The 24,342-nt window shown below is 29.3% G+C and overlaps 2 protein-coding genes across 2 annotated transcripts; both read left to right on the top strand.

Moving 5' to 3' along the window:
* The first annotated feature begins 18,782 nt into the window (after positions 1-18,782).
* LOC126897347 (uncharacterized) lies at positions 18,783-21,385 on the top strand. The gene is made up of 2 exons (XM_050670880.1): positions 18,783-18,964; positions 20,908-21,385. Exon 2 carries the CDS (start codon positions 20,916-20,918, stop codon positions 21,336-21,338), a length of 423 nt encoding a protein of 140 aa, XP_050526837.1. The 5' UTR covers positions 18,783-18,964; positions 20,908-20,915; the 3' UTR covers positions 21,339-21,385.
* Positions 21,386-22,843: 1,458 nt separating this feature from the next.
* LOC126900062 (uncharacterized) lies at positions 22,844-23,338 on the top strand. The gene has a single exon (XM_050675494.1). The coding sequence runs from the start codon at positions 22,844-22,846 to the stop codon at positions 23,336-23,338; it is 495 nt and encodes a 164-aa protein (XP_050531451.1).
* The last annotated feature ends 1,004 nt before the right edge of the window (positions 23,339-24,342 follow it).

Raw genomic sequence — 24,342 nt, 5'->3', positions numbered from 1 at the left:
ATAAATATTAAAACTTCGACTTTTATTACTCCTCTATTAGTATAATTTTCTGTTTTTCTCGTTAGGAACGAAGATTTTCTTAATAATTTTTGGTAACCTTGAGCATCAATAAAAAATTATTTGTTGGTGCCTGTGTTCAGGTTCTTCTACTCATAAGTCTTCATTTTAGTGATTAATTTAGGTGTTGTCGGCGCCTCATAATAATCTTGTGATAGTGTCCGGTGGTGGTGGTCGGCCTATGTTCATTTGTTTTTTTTTGATAACACCAGTGTACGTTCCACCGCCAAACAGGCGACGCGCTCGTAATAAATAAAATTTTTTTTCAATAATAAATAAGAGCGTTCGATTATTTTAATATTAAAATCCCGCTCTATTCCATTATATGGTCCTTCGAATCGCGATAATTAATTAAATAAAAATAAATAAATTCGTTTTTCGTTTGTTTCGTTGAGTTAAGNATAGGAATATTTCTGTAATTTAAAAAAGCTACATATATATCTAATCCATCATTTATAGACTTAATAAATTAATTTTAAGCCAACCAGTGAACACAATTTCACAAACTTATGGATAAATTCATAGTAGACTAATTCTAAAAATGGTAATATTTCTTTTACTTCTAGTACATCAACAAAGTCCAATTTCCTATTTACAGTAATTTTTCCAATTAATCTACTCAGGCTTCATGTATGAGTCCTGAACAAAAGTTTTATTTTTAAAGTTCGGGTTGTTAGCCCGACACTCAACCCCCGACTTAGAGGACCAGACTACTCCAAACTCTTAAGACCAAAATATGTCCCATATATATTCATAATTGTTGAGTATTCAGATATTATGACAAAAATATATTTATATTATGAAAAGGATGTAAAAAAATGGAGTGGTAAGAAATAGATTTCATGTACTTAATGTTCTCAAAAATAGTAATTGGTAAAAAAACAATTACAAAAATTTCCAATGCATATTGTGTGATAACATAAATAATTTAACAAGCTTTTAATATTTAAGTGAATATTTAAAACATATCAATTGTAAAATGACAAATATAAAAATTATTTTGAAATTTAACAGATTAGCATCAAAGCGTTTTTGATGAGAGTGATGTTAATCATTGTCAGATACCATTGCTTTAATTAGGCCGCAATGCCACATGGATTTTTGAGTTGAATATTTTTAATTTAAAATTTATATTTTAAATATCGTCTTTAATTAAAATTAAAAACATTGAAAACTAATGATTTCTACAATTTGAATTATGCAATAATCCAAATTTTGTTTCAAATATTTTTAGCTTCGATGCGAAGCGGAGAAGGTATTAATTTTACTATGATGTATTTTTTTTTTTTTTTTTTTTTCTGTTGCCACTTTTTCTCAGCTCTCACTGGACCGATTTCTTTCAAAAATACGTCAAAAGATCACAAATCGTATCTAGTTGAAGACATTACCCTTAAAAATTGAAAAAAATTCCCTCGTTCCCCGCAAATGGGGGAAATATCCAAAAAAATTACAAATTTAAAAATCGCTAATTTTCGAAATTTTTTCACTTTTTTTTCTTAAAACTTCCATAGCTTTTTGAAAAATCAACATATCAACATAATTTTTTTTTATACTAAAATCTTAGATATTTACCTTTTATTTGATATCATTTTTTTGAAAATCTATCACTTAACCTGCTCATTGGGGGGGATTTAAAATGGCAACTTTTTTACAAAAATTAATTTTTTCAACTTAATTTTTGAAAATGTTCCGGAAATACTGCGTCCTTTAAACATATATCAAATTAAAGCTTATTTTATGTACATACAAAATGAAAAAAAAAATTTGTTCCGACACTTTTTCTTCTACATTTAAACGGCTGCCGTAGTTAAAAAAACACTATTTTTGTGTTAAAATTTTCGATTTTAAATTTTCAACTTAAAAATGCTATAACTTTTTGAAAAATGTATATATCAGCACAAATTTTTTTTTCTAAATACATTATAAGTACATCTTTCATTTGACATACTTTTTATTAAAATTGGACAATTTCCCCTTATATAGGGGGCGTTCAAAACTTAAAATATTGTAAAAAACATAGATCTTTTTCAACTGAACTTTTGAAAATGTTCCGGAAATACTGCGTCCTTTAAACATATATCAAATAAAAGTTTATGTTATATACTATCAAATGAAAAAAAAAAATTTGTCCCGACATCTTATCTTCTATGTGCAAATGGCTGTCGAAAATTTAAAAAAAAATGTAATGTTTGCGATAAAAATTACATTTTATCGGGATGGTTTTTGTACTTAAAACTTCTATAACTTTTTCAAAAATGAACAAATAAAAATAATATTTTTTTGTATTGAAACCTTAGATATTTCCCTTTCATTTGATATAATTTTTTTTGAAAATCTAACACTTATTCTGCTCACTGGGGGGATTTAAAATAGTAACTTTTTTACAAAAAATAACTTTTTCAACTTAATTTTTGAAAATGTTCCGGAAATACAGCGTCCTTTAAACATATATCAAATTAAAGCTTATTTTATGTACTATAAAATGAAAAAAAAAAATTTGTCCCGACGACCTATTTTCTACATTTAAACGGCTGCCGTAGTTAAAAAAACACTATTTTTGTGTTAAAANTTACCATATTCAAAAATATGCTATTTTAACAAATTTTTTTTTTTAAATTAAACACTATCTACAGATTTGCATTGAAGCGTTTTTTATGATAGTGATTTTAATCACTGTCAGATATCATCTATACTGGACCCAACTATGCCACGACCCCACTGTGCTGCCATCCCACTGTGCTACCGTTTGTTTTTTTAATTAACATTTTATATAAGATACAGTTATTTAACAAATATTCAAATTTTAGCTATAATATTGGTGGTTGAGAAAAACTAAGGGCATATTCAGAATCAGTATATAAAAAATAAAAAAATTCATAAACATTGCCTGACCCTAATTTTTTTAAGCTACATAATTAATTAATTTTTAATAAATCAATTTTATGGCCTCACTTATTTACGGAAATGTATCAAAATATTAGTAGATTTATTTCACAACATCGCCATCACATTTATGTGAAGCTCAATCGTACAGGATATCTTTAACTGTAGTAAAATGGTCACCATTACAGGGTCCTAAGTCACTAATTTCAGCCATCCAAAGGTCAATAATACCTTTAATTGAGACCGTTTTATTACTATCCGAACCACAGTATCCAAATACCTTGTAATTGTACTTCGTTAACTCGTTTGCTTCATGTTTAGCGCCAATAGGAATAAATGTACCAGGATAATTGCCAAGTTCTGGGAACGTTATATTTTCAATAACTGGCTTATCAACGAATAATAGAGCCAAATTATACTTAAATTTTGGTTTTGAAGTAAGTTTAGGTGTTATGTATTCATTCTGCCAGGAGTAATCAGACATTAAACGACTACCAAAATATATAGGATTCGGCATGATTTTTTTATTCTTCAACTGTAAATGGACTTCAATGTACTGTTCGGTTAATGTATTGTTCGATGAGTCATATATTATACTAAAATTGAATGGATATACCTGTGTATGGAGACTAATTTATTTTTTAATCATTCTTATTTTATAATTAACATACACTTAAAATTATGCTATGGTTTAATATGTAATGACGTATCACAAATATTGAGAAGTTTTGTTAAAAATAAACAATTTCATTTTTGAATAAAAGGAAAAGTTATGTGTTTATTGATTAAATTAAAGATTTTAATGAATTCCACTTTATTTTTTATTACTTTTTGATAAGATATTAATGTCAAATACACATTTTAACTTATTTCCGAAGAAAAAGTTGTAGTAAGTGCATATACTCAAGTTAGATGTAATAAGAAAGAAAGTTTTTTAGAAAGAAATGGTTGATGATGCACGGTTTACCAAATAACGAGAAGGTGGTGATATAAATAGACATATCAATAATGAGAAGAGAGGGTATGGAAGAAAACACAAAGGGTATGGTTTTAGTGAGAAAAATATGGCTGGAGAAATAATTTCTAAAATTTACAGTATCGCGTGAACTTGCTGTAGTTAATACCTATTTTAGCAAGAGAATTTTGTTATATAATTTTTAAAAGTGGGAGTAATAGATCACAGATTGATTATTTTATGTGGGAAAGAGAGAATGTAAAGTCAGTAAAATATTATAATGTTATTCCTCGAGAGCGTATGACAACATAGCATAGATTAATGGTAATATAGTTAACATGTAGTGAGAAGAATGTGTGCAAAAGTAAAAAGAACAAAAGAAGAAATTGTTGTGCGGTTTCGGGGTTTCTTAACAAAATTCGTGAATTATATGGTGAAAATTAAAAGGATAAAAAGAAATAGAATTATTACAGAAAGTGAAAGAAAGAATGGTGTGGAATGTTTAGGGAACTATAAATGAATAGTATATAAAAAAACATTATTCTAGAGCAGTCATACTCAACCTTTTTTTTATTTGGGCCACATAAAATATTTTAAAATAATACGCGGGCCGCAAGTTAAAATGAACGGAAAGGAGATTAAAAAAAAAAACTAAAAATACATTTATATATTATGTATAGAACATTTAAAAATTTATGATAAAACATTAAATAATCATTTTAAACTAGTGTGAATTTTGATATTGAGATATATTCTTTATTATTTTGGATATATCTGGTTTTCTGTTGCATGCTACTCTTAACAAGTCGTCAAGATGTGAATCAGTAAGCCGATTTCTGTACATATTCTTTGCATATTTCATTTTAGAATATGAAGTTTCACATAAATATGTTGATGTGAACATTGTTAACAAAAAGTGAGCACATTTTTGTATGGTTTTGTATTTTCCTGGCACTAAATTCCAAAATTCTATGTATTGTTTTTTTTCTCTTTTTTCTTTGAAAGTAATTGCCAAATTTATATCATTTTTCAATTCAATAAATTCATCAAATAATTTTGAAATATCAGATACAATTAATGCAGAAAATTGTGTTAAACTACTAACTTCTAAGTGCCAAGGATTTTCTACGAGTAAAAAGCAATTTTTCACACTTCTTAAGTCCTGAAATCTTTTTTTAAATTAATTGGATAAGGCAGCTAAATGATTTAAAATTATTATATTGTTTGGTTGAGAAATGATAATATCATCATGTATAAATTTGGAAAAGGTAGGAAAATTATGTAGTATTTTGTTTTCTATTTCCTTTTGATAGATTTCCAGTTTCTCTTCAAAATCAAAAACTTTATTTTCCATCTGCGAAATAATTTTATTGTCACCCTGTAAACCGCGGTTGAGTTCATTAAGTTTTTCTGTGATATCACACATATAAACTAAAAGGCACCACCAATTATTATTTTTAATTTCATCAAATTTGTTGTTTTTTTGCAAAAATATAGTAATTTCTAATCGTAAAGCAAAAAACCTTTCCAGTACTTTACCTCTATTAAGCCAAAGCACCGAAGTATGTAAAAGAACGTCACTATAATTACTGTTCATTTCTTCTAAAAAACTTTTAAATTTTCTGTGATTTAATTCATTTGCTCGAATGTAATTCACAATTTTTACTACGTTTTTCATTACTAAATCTACTTCTTGAATAGAGATGCGTGCTGCCAAGATTTCTTGGTGAATAATACAATGGAAAGACAATGTGTTTGTTAAATTATATTTTTTTTTCAATAAAGAAATAAACCCCTTTTCACATCCGGTCATCGATGGACATCCGTCGGTGCACACAGAAACCAATTTTTTAATATCAATATCATTGTTGTCAAGAAAATTACTAATAACATCGAGATAATCGATGCCTCTTGTTTGATTTTTCATTGGAATGAATTTCAAAATATCTTCATTAATAGAATTTTGTTCAGTACAATACCTAACAAAAATAGAACATTGTGATGTGGCTGAAATATCAGTGCTAGAATCAAAAGCTAAACTAATAAATTTAGAATTTTTTAAGTCTTCAATAATACGGTTATAAATATGTTTAGCAATATTTTCTATGCGCCTAATGCAAGTAGAATCAGAAAGCTGCATTTTTTTAATTTCCGATATTATTTGATTTTTATTGCTAAATCTATTAAATAGTAAGGAGGAAGCATTTATGAAACATTTTTTCACTATTTCAGCGTCAGTAAATGGTTTTAAATGTTTACCGAGTATGTAACAAATTTCGTATGATGCAGTTGTGACAGCTGCATCTTTTGATACCGCCACTGACATAACACTTTGTTGTTGTTGCAATGATTTCTTGAAGAAAGTTAATTTTTCATGTCAAATCAAAGATCCGGGATTATAAGTACTATTAAATGATTCGTGTTTTGTATTATAGTGACGAATAATATTATATTTTTTAAGCATAATACTTTCTCGGCAGATTAAACAAGTAGCTGAACCCTTTTTATTTGGTACAACAAAATATTCTTCTTCCCAACTGTTTTGAAAAATTCTATTTTCTTCAGATATTTTTCGTTTGTTTTTCGAACAAATATATATACGCCTGCCATAATGTCACAACAAATATATATATATATAATTAATGATTCAAATAAAATAAATACGCCAATACACAACTACAATGTGACTGCTTCTATAATCATAATGCGTATTTTCATACTAGCCAAGACCAGTTTAAAGATTAGATAAAATACATCAAAAACGTTATTAATAGTAAAAATTCCGAAAAATAATCATACTTATCGCAACCGTGTACGACACAAATAAATTTTTTGGTAATACCTATTGTATATCTTATAATATTAGTTTTGAATGTATATTTTTTTATCATTCAATGAGTTCTGTTTGGGCCGCATAAAAACCATTGGTGAGCCGCAGGTTGAGTATCGCTGTTCTAGAGTGTTAAAAAATGATGAAGAAATAAAAAAGAAATAGAAATAGTATTTTGAAAAATTACTGAATAAGGAGTATCTAAGAGAAACTTTTGAAGACATTTGAACGAAGGATTAATAAATTAAATCAGTGAGAAGGAGTTATGAGACGCTCTGAGATCGACGAAAAAGGATAAAACAGTGGTATCCAATGAACTATGGAAAATGACATAACGTGGTAAAAATATATTTTTAATAAAATTTTAATAGAAGGCATGAAATGAAGTGTGATGGTGTCACGTTACCATTATTGTGAGAATTATTATAATAAAATACAGACAGCATATCCGCTTCCTGAGACTGATGAATGAACAAATAATATTTATTGGCAATAGTTCAAATTATTATAAAAACCCAAAAGACCTGACCATCATGGTTAGTCGACTCCAGTGCCTTGTGTCATTCATCAGTCTCAGTACTCGGTTGTCGCTGTCCGGCTTACTGCTTAAAATAAAGTCTTTGTTTTTTCTTTTTTAACCTATCTACTTTCTTCCACAACATTTCAGAGTACTTGTGTCTTGCACTTTGTCTGCACCTCGTATATTGTTATACTCCTTACCTGGTACGTCCACTATTTGTGTCTTGCACTTTGTCTGTACCTCATACTCGGCTACCCCTGTTCTTTGTCCTCTCCTATACCCAAAGTATTTATGTCTTGCACTTCGTCTGCACCTCATACTTTGGGTTCCTTTTGAGTACACCTGGTATCTGTGTCTTGCTCCACATACGTAGGAGTTACCCTTATTCCCTTCCTATAACAACAGCCTTTCGATACCCACAGCTAACCCGGAGTGTCGGCCGAGCACGGTGACTGCTGTACGACAACACGTACGTGAATATCTAGACAGCAGGCACCACATCCTCATCTTCATCTTCGTACACATTACATTCCACTTCCCACTTATTGTGTTACGGCAGAAGAAAAATTTATTTATTTTTCATTAAAAATGAAACATAGTGTGTGTATTTAGCATTAATTATAGTAATATTGTTTTCGAAATACGTATCAGCGATTTTTTAGTAATTTTTGAGACTATTGAGTTAATTTTTTTTTAGTTTTAAATAAATATTTTAAATAAATTTTACTATAATCACATAAACTACAGCGGCTCTATACACATAGAAGTCAACAGGGAAATTTAACAATTTAAAAATGTACAAATAATTTTGTTCATATAATTTTTTTATCCGATCAAACGTTCGTCTATTTGGCGTGTTAAAGTTTATTTATTTATTTTATTCATTAACGAACATAAGTCCAATAATTCATTAAAAATATGACGATAACAATGATGTGCAATAATTAATTTAACTAGTAGAACAAAAACATGTAAACGTGTAAAAATTACTAAATTTACAATTATAAATGCAATATTACATTTTATAACACTATATAAATTACATTAATATTCTAATAAGAATACAACAAAAATATATTAAACAAACTAACTTGTAAATAAATTGTAAAATGATATCGTATTACCAGCAGATTGAATTAAACCTAGTATTATTTTCTTATTTGATTTAAATAATTAATTAATTTTAACTAATATGTATTCCAGAGATCCAACATCTAAGTTAATTTTTGATGAGATAAAAGCATGACGACAATTAAAACACCCTCACCTCTTCTTAAGAAACTAGAGGCAATACATCTGTCACATCTAAAAACAGCGTAAATTGCTTCCAAATTCCTTCTACTTATATCATGAAGCAGCTAAAGATAGTCATGGTGTAGCAGATTTAATTAGTTTATTAATTATATGTATATAATTATATTTCATTATATATTGCAGATTAATTTAGTTGCTATTTTGCGTTCACTTAAAGAAAATCAACTTACCTTCTTCACTAGTCTTATTAACGGATCCTTCGAAATTATTAAGGATTTTAAGAAAAATATTAAATAAGAAGTGATATGAGAAAAGAGGATAAATCTAATATTATATAAAAATATCCTCTATAATTCATCGATAAACCAAGGAGTTGATGAAATTAAGATTATCGAGTTCAGTGAAGTCATTAGGTTAAAGGAGCAATCCTTAATAATTGACCTCTACCAACTTTTTGATGACAATAACCTTTCTGGTTTAAATGATTCTATGTTAAACTTAAATTCAAACTTTCCTTCTTCGGAATCTATATTTCTTCAAAATTTATCTTTGCTAAATCTTTTTCAAATTAGCACTATATTTTATGCAAAAGGATCAATGCTTGAACATGTATTATCGAATTCCTCTTGTTTCTGTGTATAGTCATTCAACTTTTCCTATTGACCTCTATCATACCCTTTTAATTACACTTGTCAAAATATATCTTCTCAACTCACTTATTCAAAATTGTCTTATAGTTGGACTTAAGGTGATTATCAATTCATATTGACACGGCACCGCCTTTTGCTCTAGGCTGGCGCTCACCCGTGTCTCTCTCGATATCAGCCGTCCAGCTATTAATATGACAATCGGTTGTCATCGGTCGTCACCCCGCCCTTGACACTGAGATAAGGCCGCCGCCGAATATGGATTACCGATATTGCGGTCGGTTGCGTTTAGGACGGTCACCTTAACTGGTCGATATATTTTACTTGTGCTGAACGTTTATTTTCTGTGGTTCGTTTAGTTATTTTTTTTGAGTCGGTCTATTAGTGGTGGTTGCGACCAATTGCGTTTGCAAATTTGTCTTCTTCTTTTTTTTTGACCGAACGATTTATAGTAAGGATATATATCTGTTAAAGACCGGTAATTGGTGTGAACTTGTATTAACTTTCATTATTGATTGAAGTCGTGCGCGGGACTTAGCGGTACACCGTGTCAAATATTTAATAACGAAATATATATATATATATCTGGTAGTGCACTATAGCTACACACGTTCAACCGTAAATATTGGATACGCGTCAATATTATTTTATTTAAGTAAGACTGATTGGTTCATTATTAAAAAAAAAAAATGATATCAGTTTTGTAACAAGATTTAATTAAAGAGTTAAGTGTTTTTAGATCATAAAAACTGTTCTCAGATAAAAAGGAAAAGTGTAGAACAGGGTTTAGCTAGGTGGAACATTAATCTGTCAAAACTAAGATATAATTCTCGTAAACTCTTAAACAAATCACTGAAATCAGGTTTGAAACAATATTGGGATTGTTATAAGAAGTCTCAAAGACAATACGAATTTGCATTGAAAAAGTCAAAAAGAGAGAGCTGGAAAGAGTTATGTAGAACACCACAACAACTACCCACAACTATTAAACTTCTACGCTCCCTAAGAAATTGACCAACAAAATCATCTGCGCAATATGATTGCCAGATGAGATAATACGTTCACAAACAATAATAATGCAACCTTATTATATAATCTATATTGGTTCTGAAATTCATAACAGATAAGAACAGCTATACGAAGTAAATGTACGACCCATTCTGAAAGGCAGCTAACGAGAGAAGTAATAACCCCAAGTGACATAAAATGGACAATAAATGCTTTTGTTAGTTTTAAGACTACAGGCTGTGACAAATTATTTCCTACACTTAAACAAGAAAGGCTAGATCTAATCATACCCAATCTCTGCAACATATTTAGAGCATATCTAGCCTACGGTTATCAATTCGAAAGCTGGAAACAGGTAAGGGTGGTGTTTATATCTAAACCTACCCATACTTTTCTCAAGTTTACGGAGAAATTTATAGATATATAAAAGAGGTGCTCTAAAGGAGAAATCTCTACATAAGAACCTATATGTGTACCCAATAAACCAAACCAAACGTGGATACATCCTTAAACATATCAAGCAATAGGACAATCCACGAAAGCTTCAACACATTAATAACGAACCTGTTCTTTAAAATAACATCCTCTATAAAGTTGAGATCTTATAATCTAGGTAATAGAGTATGATGATTCATTTTGTATATAAAGTATTTACAATAAAAATATGACATCGTCTTGTTCGTACCGCTTATCGTGCGAACAGATTTTTTTCTCCTTAAGTAACCGACACTGAACCCGTTTATGTTCGACGTGCATTTCATTGTATAAATGACTATAATTATAATATATAATTACAAATTGTGTTAATTTTGATCGTATTATTATTGTAAACCAAACGGTTAAACGCCATCTACCATATTACGCACTGTATCGACTACGTATATTTGATCAAATATCGTAACAGTATTAAAATGTAGACATAAATAATTGAAATAGAAAATTATTTGTTTATGAAAAATGGTAATTTTTATACCAAATAATATTTTACGATTTATTTCTGAGGCCGTTCACATATAGAAGACAAAGTGTCGGGACAATTTTCTTTTAACTTTTATTTAATGTGAATTTAAAACTCGAGGATCTGGAATATTTTCAAAAGTTAAATAAAGGTTTACTTTATATACGTATGTGTTAAGTCTTGAACATCCCTCCATCTAAATAAGATGAAATTTTATTATTAGAAAATCCACAATGTTTACCCCACTCATTCAAAATAATTTATGTATCATTTAATAACAGTATATGGAATCGGTAATCGAATACCAATTCTTGGATTTATTGTGCGCGAGATGAACTAGTTAATCTGAATTGTAAATCTCTTTAACGCACCTTTTCTATTTATATAAAAATATAGGTCGTTCAACAATATCTCCCTCTTGTACTGTTCATACCACCTCTTCAGTTATAATGCCATTACAACTGTGCTCTACAACCATTCTAATGATATAGTACCTCTGAAATCTATGTTTATTTTATTTAATAGATACACAGAATCTATTAATAATGTATCTTCACAGCAAATAACAAATGTCGATCTATTTAATGATCTTATGAAAAAAAATCAGAAGTGGAAGAAAAAATAGAAATATTCTTAAATACACTGAAAAATCAGTTTAATTAATTAATTATTATATAAGAATTTTGAAATTCAAGCTACTTTAAATAAACTTTGTATAAAACATGAAACCAACGTACGATATTACACTACACTAAAATAATAACGTGTAATGATCAAATGCGAACAATTATTGTTTACATTGATCATTCTACGTTCTACAATTGAATAGGTTTTTTCGAAAAAGACATATCTCCATAAAATTTTATTTTTTAGGAAACGTAAAAAACTGTTTTTAAAGATCAAAATAAATTTAGATGAAAATTGAATAAGGGTTGAGTTATTGGATTGTAAATTTTCATTGATTATGACCTCGCGACTCCGATCAATTGTTTATTGTATATCATATAAAATTAAATAATTAGTCTTATAAAATATACTGTGCATTCTTTGTACTAATTTTATTAATGAAGTTCAACATCACTTCTTTTTAGTTAATTATTTTTTTTAATACCAATCATAGACTCAGTTTCGTCTTCGAATTCACTCATATTGACTTATTATTATTTTATAACAACTGAAAGGTTACAAATATTATAAAAAGAAGAAAATCGAATTAATTGGCCGCAACGAAAAATTTGTAACTTTTATGGCGCATTGAAAAATTAAAAAGAAAAGGGTCGCCAACTCACTGGGCGAGACAATGTATTGCCGGACCACAGTAGGATTTTAAAAAGAAATTAAATTTTGTACATTAAAACAATTTAAAAAAAAAATAGAAAATTATTATAGATTGAAGTCGATGTCCGTTGAGTCGTTGATAGTAGATGTACACCAAAACCTTGTGACAGTTGTCACATAACCATAATAATGAGGGATAACCTTACACAAGGCCGTTACCCGTACCTTATAAACTAAGGGGAGTTGATTTTTGAAAGGAAAAAAGATAAAAAAGTACAAGAGTCCATTGAAGATGGAATACGCAAAAAAAATAAGATGATAGTTAAGTTAAATTAAGGGGACTTTATTAAAAAAAAAAATTAAGTTAATACGAGGCAAAAAACCGAACGGTTAAAGAACCTCGTCTACAAATTAAAGGGGAACAGAGAGAAAAAAGAAACAGATATTAATAAAAAAAATAATTACCTATACTTTTACGTCTTCGGGTACTCACCGGCTATTAATCACGACATTACCGCTAAGCACGGCGGGTATACGTCCCAAGTAAGCGACTGGTTTTAAACAGTTAGACTTAGCTTTCAAGACGTTGGCAATTCGGAATAAAATGCACTACGTCACCACATTGTACTAATGATATATACGCATCACCCCATAAAATATAATATAAAACCTATATAAAAAAAATACAGACATAACATGACAGGTGGTATTGTAACACGACTGCCATGTTGAGGGACCTAAATAATAAAAAAAAAAAATAGGGACACCTACAAAAAATTTCGTAAAAATAACAAAACAAATTCACCACACGTGCTTAAGTCACGGCGCACTAATAAAAAAATACTATGGCTCAAAACATGGTAAACAAAAATTATACATTACCAGCCCCAAAGGGCTAAAGAAAACTGGAGACAGGTTCAGCCGACGCCAACAAACAAAGAATTTACATTATAAAAATAATAGCGGACACTCACATAAAACAGATATATAAAAAAAACAATTGCAGCGCACACAACGAAAAATCACGACCGCTACGGACGAAAATTAACCGACAACCAGTTCCGATAATGGCTAATTTCCGCCAAAACGTCCGGCGTTTGACCTGGCGGTCCGTTGGCGACAACACGGCTAGCCTTTAGAGTAGGGGTTAAAAAAAATTAAATACCCAGTGACGGGTATTATTAAGAACAATTCGAATCATAAGGCGACAATGTNGTATTTAAATTTTATAATTGCGTAGAGTATATAATACATGGTCTTCCAACTGTCGTATATGCTGACCAAAGTATTTAGGGTAACGTTGGGCNAAATTATTAAGAACAATTCGAATCATAAGGCGACAATGTATGCGATGAGCAATGCAAATGACGTTCGAGATAGGAAAGGAGCGGGGTGAATGTACACACAAATGCCGTCCATGAACCGGTCTGAAGTAGTACACAGCTGACTATCTCGCACGCGCATAAACAAATCACAACACCTTATCATGATTATTTAACTGAGAAACGCCGTCACAGTACGCATTCGGCTCAACACAAATATATATATATATATATAAATATACAAATAGACAAAAAAAATAAACAGATACTTTATGTCACGTTACATAACAATAATTATTATTGTTATTATCAACTGTTATCAACAACAGATAGACAATAAACCAGATGAAAATAGAATCTTAACAAATAAAATTGCTGATCAAGTTATTTTTGGAGAAATGACCTTTTCGAAAGCACTCGTTATTTTTAGACTATAACGAGTTGTTNACCTTTTCGAAAGCACTCGTTATTTTTAGACTATAACGAGTTGTTGGAGACATGACGGTCTCGCAGGAAATATGCATTATTATTAGATAAACACATCTATCAGAAAAAAGTAGTTTTGAAAAAATGTGGAGAAATGGCATTTTTGAAATGACCGATTCAATTATGCTGCTTCTAAAATGATTGTAGTAGCATTTAAAACTGTGTTATATAACGAAAATGTGTCAAAAATTTTCGGGTTGAAGCAGTAAATACAGTTGTAATGTATTAAATTGTACAGGAAATACACCTAATGAATTATATTATGGTAATTTTTATTTCAAATAATACTTTACGTTTAATTTCTGAAGCCATTTACACATAGAAAACAAGATGTCGGGATAATTTTTTTAAAATTAAATTAAATAACTTAGCTTTTATTTAATGTGAATTTAAAACTCAAGGATCTGGAAGATTTTCAAAAGTTAAATAGAGAAGGTTTACTTTATAAACGCATATGTCAAGTCTTGAACATCCCTTCATCTAAATAAGATGAAATGGTCGCAATTCTTAAAAAAATATATGTGTGTATGTATTTACAAAAAAATAATTATTTCATATATCTTTCAAGTTCTATTAATTTAAAATTGAATCTAAAAAATTGTTAATTTTAATACAAAAATAGCATTTTGTTTACCTACGGTGGCTATTTACACATAACAGATAAATCTTCGGGACAAAGTTTTATTTTGTCTTACTTTTGATATATCCTGAAATATTTTGAAATTTTACTGCGACTTAATCGTTATATATATTATCTTCCAAAAATAGCACATCCTAATTTCCTTTATATCTGTATTGATTTAAGTTGAAATATTCTCCATTTTTTTTTCAATATCTTTGATTGCCTATTTAAATACTGAAACAAATATCCATGAAACTTCGCTATTTTTTGTTCTTCACTGACTTTACTTTATAAATTGGTGAGTACTTTTTGGCCTTATTGATGAGATTTTTATACTAACTAGGTACATAAATGCGATCAGATCTACTGTTAAGAACCCCAAGTATTATTTTATAATTGCGTAGAGTATATAATACATGGTCTTCCAACTGTCGTATATGCTGACCAAAGTATTTAGGGTAACGTTGGGCGAACGACTCCCACTGTAGGTCCCATACAGTCAGTCATGGTATAGTATGCACGTATTAAACTGTTATGATATTCCATATCATACTTCTACTTCATTCGAATTCATTCTATATAATTCTATGTCATCCTATTCATTTGTATTAATATTAAAAATGAATGATGTATTTTATTATTTATTGTTCAGTCATATTATATATTCTAAATTTTTTACTGAAAAGTGAGAGTTTTCGTATTTTTATTAAGTTTTAATTCCTTTACCACGTGGGTCCGCACAACATATTTGATGGCAGCGGTAATAGAACGGATACGTCTTCGAGGGTCATCCGAAAAAAAAAGTAGTAATATTTGTTAAGAGATAGAAAAACAATCATTAAACATAATGAAACATTTAATACAAATCATTTAAAATTATTTAGTAGTGATTTTTATGATCATATGCCAAAAGAAAAGCGTAGAAAATGAAAAAAATGAATATTTGTTGAAAATGGAAAGTACCACCATCAGACGCTCAACACTCATTAGATTCAAATTTGTCAAAATTATTTCAATCAGAGATAATTCCATACAAAGAAAAAGTTGAAAGTTTCTTCTAAGTCAGATCACAAGGCCTGATATAAAATTTACTGAAAACCTCATCAGTTGTTATTTGGAAACCCTTTCATAATACATTAGAATGCGATGAAACGTATTTTAAAATATTTAATAGGAACGTTTAAGGTAAAACTCAAATTTCGTGGATACGTAACATTTATGCAGACTACTCAAAAATCCAACAGAGATATTGCACTTAGAATATACGTATTTTTATAAAATTTCTAACTTTGTAGGCCTCTAAATCCCAAGATAATTGTTTTAAATATTTGAAATTTAGTTGAAACATAGATTATACACTATACAATACCACATGTAAAAATCACAATAAAATAATAACTTCTTAATGGTTTTAAGTGAGCTCAAAAACGCCAATTTTCACAAAAAAAGCGCCATTTTTTGAAAGTCATTTTAAGTTTAGAATTTCACATAATTTTTTTTTTTTTTTTTAATGTAAACTTTAAGTTATAATAGGGTCAAATCTAAAATTTTAATTCGATTGAGTTGAAATTGAATAATCTGTGTGTTTTTTAACGATCTAGCTATTTTTAACTTTTTTTACATTGAAATAGCCATAAAAATGGGAAGATCATAAAAAAAAAAAATTATTTTAATCTAAATATAGCATAATGTATAAACCCTGAAAATTTCAGAAAAATATGAGGTGGTCGTGCAACCACTTCTGGATGATTTGGCATGGATTGACCCATACACTAACTTTACCGGTAAATATAAAATTCTTTATACAAAGTAATAGGTTAATCATAAACCATTCGATTACTCGTAAAATAAGTACAACATTGGAATTAACGTTTTCTATTTTTTTAGTTGCATACATTTCTTGATTTATCAATTAATTACGATTACTTTTTAGAATCGTCTTATAACTTATAGAGGTGTCAACTTTATGTCATCAAGTAGCAATCTAAACCAATTTAGGAGATAAGAAAGTCGGAATTAAAACAACTCATATAACTTATGAGTTACATAACATTTTAAACTTTTTTCTTTTTAATAAATTTTTACAATATAGAACTATATTTAAAAAACGGTAGCACAGTGGGGTCACGGCACAGACTAGACGTGGTACAGTTTGGACAAGTATAGATGATATCTGACAGTGATTAAAATCACTATCATAAAAAACGGTTCGATGCAAATCGTAGATAGTGTTTAATTTTAAAAAATCGGTAGATTATTTCAAAAGCAATAATAACTATTCCCTTAATTTTATCCCGATTAGTTATTTAATTTATAATAATAATAATATATGAATACATAATAATTATAGTAATTAAATTTAGTATAAAATTGATATTCAATAATTTAATATTGTAATTTTTACGGAGATAATATAAAAATAATGAAGTAGTTGTATATTTCATAACTTTTAACGCGTATAAAAATTTAAAGGGCTTGATGAAATACTTTTCCATAAAATTTTTTTGTTACTTATAACAAAGTAATAACATTTATACATTGGACTACAAGGAAGTACATCAGAAACAATAATATATTCTTCTAAATCAACTTTTCACGATGTTTTCAAATGTGCAATTAAACTTTTTCCATAACTTCTAAGTTTTATTATTATTAAAAAATATTTATTTACATATAAAAAAAAAATAATTAAGAAAAAAAAATTGTTTTAAATTAATAGTAATTTGATTTTTAATATTTTCAAAATAAGGAAAATGACATAGTTAACCTATTTTTTTAATCCATTAAAATTAATTCTTGTGAAACTTTATAATATAAAAAAATACCCAGCACATGGGGTCGAGGCACAGTGTGGACGAGGCATAGATGGGACAAGTATAGATGACATCTGACAGTGATTAAAATCACTATCTTAAAAAAGCTTCGATGCAAATCTTTAGATAGTGTTTAATTTTAAAAAATCGGTAGATTATTTCAAAAGCAATAATAACTATTCCCTTAATTTTATCCCGATTAGTTATTTAATTTATAATAATAATATATGAATACATAATAATTATAGTAATTAAATTTAGTATAAAATTGATATTCAATAATTTAATATTGTAATTTTTACGGAGATAATATAAAAATAATGAAGTAGTTGTATATTTCATAACTTTTAACGCGTATAAAAATTTAAAGGGCTTGATGAAATACTTTTCCATAAAATTTTTTTGTTACTTATAACAAAGTAATAACATTTATACATTGGACTACAAGGAAGTACATCAGAAACAATAATATATTCTTCTAAATCAACTTTTCACGATGTTTTCAAATGTGCAATTAAACTTTTTCCATAACTTCTAAGTTTTATTATTATTAAAAAATATTTATTTACATATAAAAAAAAAATAATTAAGAAAAAAAAATTGTTTTAAATTAATAGTAATTTGATTTTTAATATTTTCAAAATAAGGAAAATGACATAGTTAACCTATTNTTTGAAAATGTTCCGGAAGGTCTGACACTTTTATATATATCTTAAATTAAAGCTAATGTAATATACTTTATCATGGAAAAAAAAAGTGGTAACAGACACAAAAAAGAAAAAAACGGTAGCACAGTGGGGTCGAGGCACAGTGTGGACGAGGCATAGATGGGACAAGTATAGATGACATCTGACAGTGATTAAAATCACTATCTTAAAAAAGCTTCGATGCAAATCTTTAGATAGTGTTTAATTTTAAAAATTGGTGGATTATTCCAAAAACTTTATGATCTGCTATTTCCTTATTTATATCCTGAATGTAAAAGGGATTATTAAAAAATATTATTTCTCATAAAAAAATTGTGTTTGTTCGGGTGAACACTCAAGTTGGTCATACTGATAGCGTATTATCTGGTGATAACACTTCCCTCATCGGACGCTTGGCCGTTATAGTTTATAATTCACTCTCTCGAGATCCGTCGCCTAGATTTATTGTTTTTTTTTGTAAAAATGCGTTATTGTATCGCTCTCGTTGTAAAACTATTGCTTTTCGCCTAACCTAAAACATTATATTTTTTTTACTACTAAAATCGTTCGTCTGGTGTTATTTCGATTGTTAGCCTATTTGAACCGGCAGCGTAATAAAAAACCAAATTTGTATAATATTAATTGGTAATATTTCAATCGTTTATTTATTATTTGTTATTTATATACCTTGTGGTTCGCACATTAGCTCACATTACCCATAGGGTACACTGTCATTTGTATGAAACTCTTTAGATCTATTAACTCTATTCTGGATTGTAACAATACAATTATTCTATTAAAACACAATCAGCAGACTGTTAAAGTGCGAGCCCCTTGGTTCAATTGTCCAGTAATATTTAATTTAGAATTTAGATAAGTTAAAATTGTAGTTCAGTTTCTAGTAATTTATGTTACGATTATCTTCTTATGTTATTCATGTGGTAGTACAAAGCAACTCAAGTCCATAAGTCCACATAAGTTAAAGTAATTAAATAGTTGAGTTGCTCATTTACTAGTTTATCTGAGTTAATTGTTTATTGTAATGAAATTCGTCGTTTGTTATATTAGTATTATAATTTGATTTAATCGACCACTGGTCATTGCACAATTGAAATTAACTATGTCCTTTGGTTATTGAACTCTAATGTTTGTCCATTTGTTTATGAACTCATAATTTGATAATAATTGTTTTTTTTTCCATATATTTGATTCAACCACTTCCCTTGAACAATTTTATTACTTATCCCTATCTTAATTTTGTTAACGTTCATAGCAATTATACTTGTGTTTTGTCCAATACCTGCTAATGTCTTACTTTACTTTGTTAATATAATTGTACAAAATAATTGAATTTAAGTTTGTATTAAACATTACTCTTGTACTTTGCTCATTGCAATAAATTTACTGATTTCACTGAATCATGTCGCACTGAATATTCACATTTCCCTTTCCCTCTTGAGCACATATACAGTCCACTATCAGAAATCATATATTATAAATAACTAACTGAACACATATTACAGGTAAGGTAGTTAGAGCATTGGAATTAATTGGCTCACTCATGGTACAAATTTTATTTACTTTTACTCTCATAATACTTGATGTTATAATTTTTATTTAGCTTTATTGTTCCAATTCCTCCCTATCCCTCCACTCCACGCACCTTCCTATACAAATAAATCAGATAGTCATACTTAGAAAATCAACTGACTAACCGGCTTTTCTCTTGTCGCCTTCGTAAGAATAGGAGTTCGTTTACTGTTCAGTCCTGTTCCTAACAGTGTTGATCCATACTCTTTTCAATAAGTTATAGCATTATAAAGTTAAAAATGTAAAATATAATATCGAGAATTTTCACACAAAAATAGCATTCGGTAGCCATTTTCAACACGAAGACAAGTCCAGAGGTCAAATTTTTTTTTTCCATAACACTTTCAAAAGTTAAGTTAAAAAAGTTCTACTTTATATATACATTTTTTAGATTTGAAGCCCCCCCGTAATTAGGGAAATAGTCTGCTTTAAAAAAAATAGTATGTCAAATCAAAGATGTATATAAATACTACCAGTGGCGGTGCCAGGGGTGTGCGAACTGTGCGGCCGCACAGGGCCCCGCGTCTTCTGGGGCCCCAAAAGAACTGACTATAGAAAATTTGACAATAGCGAGACTTTTAAATAAAAACTCGAGTTAAGTGACATCAGATTACTCAATTTTGTTTTATATGCAATTATACATTATATAATTTTTTTATGCTAAATAAATTAATATAACATGTACATTGTACAGTAATAAATAGTTTAATTATTGTTAAATATTTTTTTTTCAGCGATCAAATAGTTCATTCTTTATTGACTTATAAAGTTTTATATATTATAAATATGTTTTCATTTCAGTTTTAGGTTTATGTTAAATCGATTTTCCATTTTAAATGAAATTTAACTTTTTTCAATTATCACTAAATTAAAATATTTAACAAAAATTAATTTCATGAAATTTTAAAAAAAATTAAAAAAATGGTTTATTGATAAATGATAATAAAAAGGGTAATTTTTTATTTGAATTATAAGATAATTTGGTTTTTTCATGTTAGACTTTTCAATGGCTTCCCGCAATCGAGATATTGGTAGAAAATATGATTCTGGAAGTGCCAAAAGAAAAAGAAATAAAAAAAGGAAAGTACTTGAAGGGCAGCTTCGTAACACATTAACCAAGTTATTAAAAGCTGAAACTTCTAAGAACGGTAGTGATATTGAAATTCCAAAGAAAACTGTAACTTGTGGTCCATTAGGATTACACAGTGCAAGTTTAGAAAGCCCTGAAACACATAATCATTCTACCCCTGCAGATCCATCTTCATTAACCCCCCAGTCAGTGTCTGCTACTTTAGAACTGCAGCTAGAACACAGATCAGCCCAGCAACCAGTACCGGGATCACCGCTTTCGAGAGATCTGTTATTAATAAGTTCGACACCATCATTTTTAGACCCAGTAAAAGAGAAATATTATCAATTTGAGGCCTAAGAGAATGATGAAACCAGGGACACCTACGACATAAGTAATCCCTATATATGGCCAAAAATTTTAACCCAATCAGAGCGAACTAGAATTATTGAAAAAGGCCCTGCATATGTAACAGACAAAAAATTTCCAAAAAATGAAAGTGGACGACATTTTAGTAACATTCACTACATTAGACATTTATTAAACGGTGAGCAACAAAAAAGACGATGGTTCATTTACTCTGAATCAAATGATTCTGCTCACTGCTTTGCATGCCGTTTATTTTCTGACATTTCCAATTGTGCCTTAAGTTCTAGGAAAGGTACAAATGATTGGCAACACTTAAGTGTAATTTTAAAATGTCATGGAAATAACAAAACGCACAGAGAGTGTATGTTAAAATGGTTCGAACTAGAAAAGCGTTTAAAAACGCTTGAAACCATTGATTGAGAGACTGAAACTCAGATTAGATCTGAAGCTCAACGGTGGAAAGATGTAATGGAGAGGCTTTTAGCAATTGTACAGTTTTTGGCTTCTCACAATTTAGCATTTAGAGGTCATAGAGAAACAATAACTTCAGACAGTTCAGATAGATGTGGTAATTTTTTAGATCTTCTAAAATTAATTGCTAAATTTGACCCTTTATTGAGAGAACATTTAAATCAAATTGTCAACAAAAAAATTGGTAGAAATCATTATTTGAGCAAAGAAACTCAAAATGAGTTTATACTTCTAATGGCAAATCATGTAGTGAAAAAGATAACAGAAAAAGTTTTTAAAAACAAATACTATTCTATCATTTTAGACTGTACACGAGATATTGCAAGAATTGAACAGCTCTCTGTGATTTTGAGAGCTACCAATATGGAAACTGCTTCAACTGAAGAGCATTTTATCGGGGTTGTTGCAGTTGAAAAAACTACAGNAATAACAAAACGCACAGAGAGTGTATGTTAAAATGGTTCGAACTAGAAAAGCGTTTAAAAACGCTTGAAACCATTGATTGAGAGACTGAAACTCAGATTAGATCTGAAGCTCAACGGTGGAAAGATGTAATGGAGAGGCTTTTAGCAATTGTACAGTTTTTGGCTTCTCACAATTTAGCATTTAGAGGTCATAGAGAAACAATAACTTCAGACAGTTCAGATAGATGTGGTAATTTTTTAGATCTTCTAAAATTAATTGCTAAATTTTTTGGAACCTTGCAAAGATTGTACACAATATTTTCATGCTTTAGTTACAGATGGAGTAAACTTAAAGAACATGTAGATATTTCAGTCAAACCTCTTTCAGAAACTAGATGGGAGTGTAGAGTGGAGTCTGTAAAAGCAGTCAGGTTCTAGTTGAGTAAGGTTTGTGAGGTTCTGTCAAGTCTACGGGAAAAGAGCACAGACTGTTTACTTATAAGTGAATGTCATTCGTTAGAAAATGAAATCTCGACATTTGAGTTCATTATTTCATTAGTAGTTTGGTACGATATCCTGGTGAAAATTCACGTTATTAGTAAAATATGGCAAAGTCGAAGTATGAATCTAGATGCAGCAATAAATCATTTAAAAGTATTCTTGAAATGGTTAGATGAGTATAGGGATCAGGGTTTTGAATTTGCACTAGTGACAGGTAAAGAAGTAGCAGAAGAAATAGGCCTTAGTGAAATTGTTTTTAAGTCTACAAGACAAAGACGGAAAAGGAGACACTTTGGCTATGAAGCTACAGATGACACACCAGAGTTATCACCAAAAGATAGATTTAAAATTAGCTATTTTTATGTGGTTGTGGATAAAATCCGGACAAGTTGTGAACCAAGGTTTGAAGCTTTGAAATGCCATGAAAATAATTTTGGCTTTTTGTATGACATAATGAACATCTCCTCCACTATGTCTGAAGAAGAGTTGTTAAATAACTGCAATGATCTGCAAGTTACACTATCAATAGGAAATAACCATGACATAGACGGAGTAGACTTGTTTGAAGAGCTAAAACTATTTTCAAGTGTTTTAGTAGAAGTAGAAGCTCAGTAAAAAAAAAAAAGAAACAATTGAACAAAGTGGGATAGTACGGGCATTGAAGTATATTGTAGACAACAATTTGAGTGAAATTTATCCAAATATAAGTATTGCACTTAGAATTGTTGCTACTGTCCCTGTGACAGTTGCGGCAGCCGAAAGAAGTTTTTCCAAATTAAAGTTGATAAAAACCTATTTAAGGAACACGATGGCTCAAGACAGACTCTCGGCCCTCGCAATCCTGTCAATTGAAAATGAACGTTCATCTAACCTAGACTTCAAGGAACTGATTGAAGACTTCAGTCAGCAAAAAAGCAGAAGAGTTCATTTTGGAAAGTCATTTTAACCATAACTTTAATATAAATAACTATCTTAATTTATTGTATTATACATATATATTTCATATATATATATGTATGTCAACAGGTATTTTTTTTTAAATAATTAAAAACAGCGATGCTGAAACATGGGTTAATAGATTAGCTGTATGTTGTATATGAAAACTGAAGTCGTTAAAACAGTAGTAATGATAAAAATCTACTTTAAAAAGCATTGAATATGCATAATTTTGCACCTCTTTTTTTAATGTTCATATCCCTCAGTAATTGTGGCCTCGCAAATCACGTGACCCCAAATTAGCCCACCCGATATTTTGCTCGGTTGACCAAAAAAAAAAAAAAGATTCTTTAAAAAAATGTGTGGGGCCCCGCAAATCACGTGTCGCACAGGGCCCCGCAAATGCTAGCGCCGCCACTGAATACTACTTTTCATAAAAAAATTGTATTGATCTATACATTTTTTAAAAAGTTATAGCATTTTAAAGTAAAAAAACCCAGCACAGGGGGGTCGCGGCACAGTGGTGACGTGGCATAGTTGGATCAAGTAAATGATATCTGACAGTGATTAAAATCACTATCAAAAATAAACGCTTCGATGCAAATCTTTAGATAGTGTTTAATTTTAAAAAAATTGGTGTTTTATTCCAAAAGCTACTTGATCTGCTGGTTCCTTATTAATAT

This window comes from Daktulosphaira vitifoliae, unplaced genomic scaffold (assembly GCF_025091365.1).
Source record: "Daktulosphaira vitifoliae isolate Bord-2020 unplaced genomic scaffold, ASM2509136v1 Scaffold_2, whole genome shotgun sequence".
Lineage (NCBI taxonomy): Eukaryota > Metazoa > Arthropoda > Insecta > Hemiptera > Phylloxeridae > Daktulosphaira > Daktulosphaira vitifoliae.
This window is presented reverse-complemented; position numbering and strand designations above follow the sequence as displayed.

Bases quoted from the DNA above. Each gene is read 5' to 3' on its own strand.
- LOC126897347 (XM_050670880.1), top strand. From the start codon at position 20,916: ATGGCTTCCCGCAATCGAGATATTGGTAGAAAATATGATTCTGGAAGT.
- LOC126900062 (XM_050675494.1), top strand. From the start codon at position 22,844: ATGAATCTAGATGCAGCAATAAATCATTTAAAAGTATTCTTGAAATGG.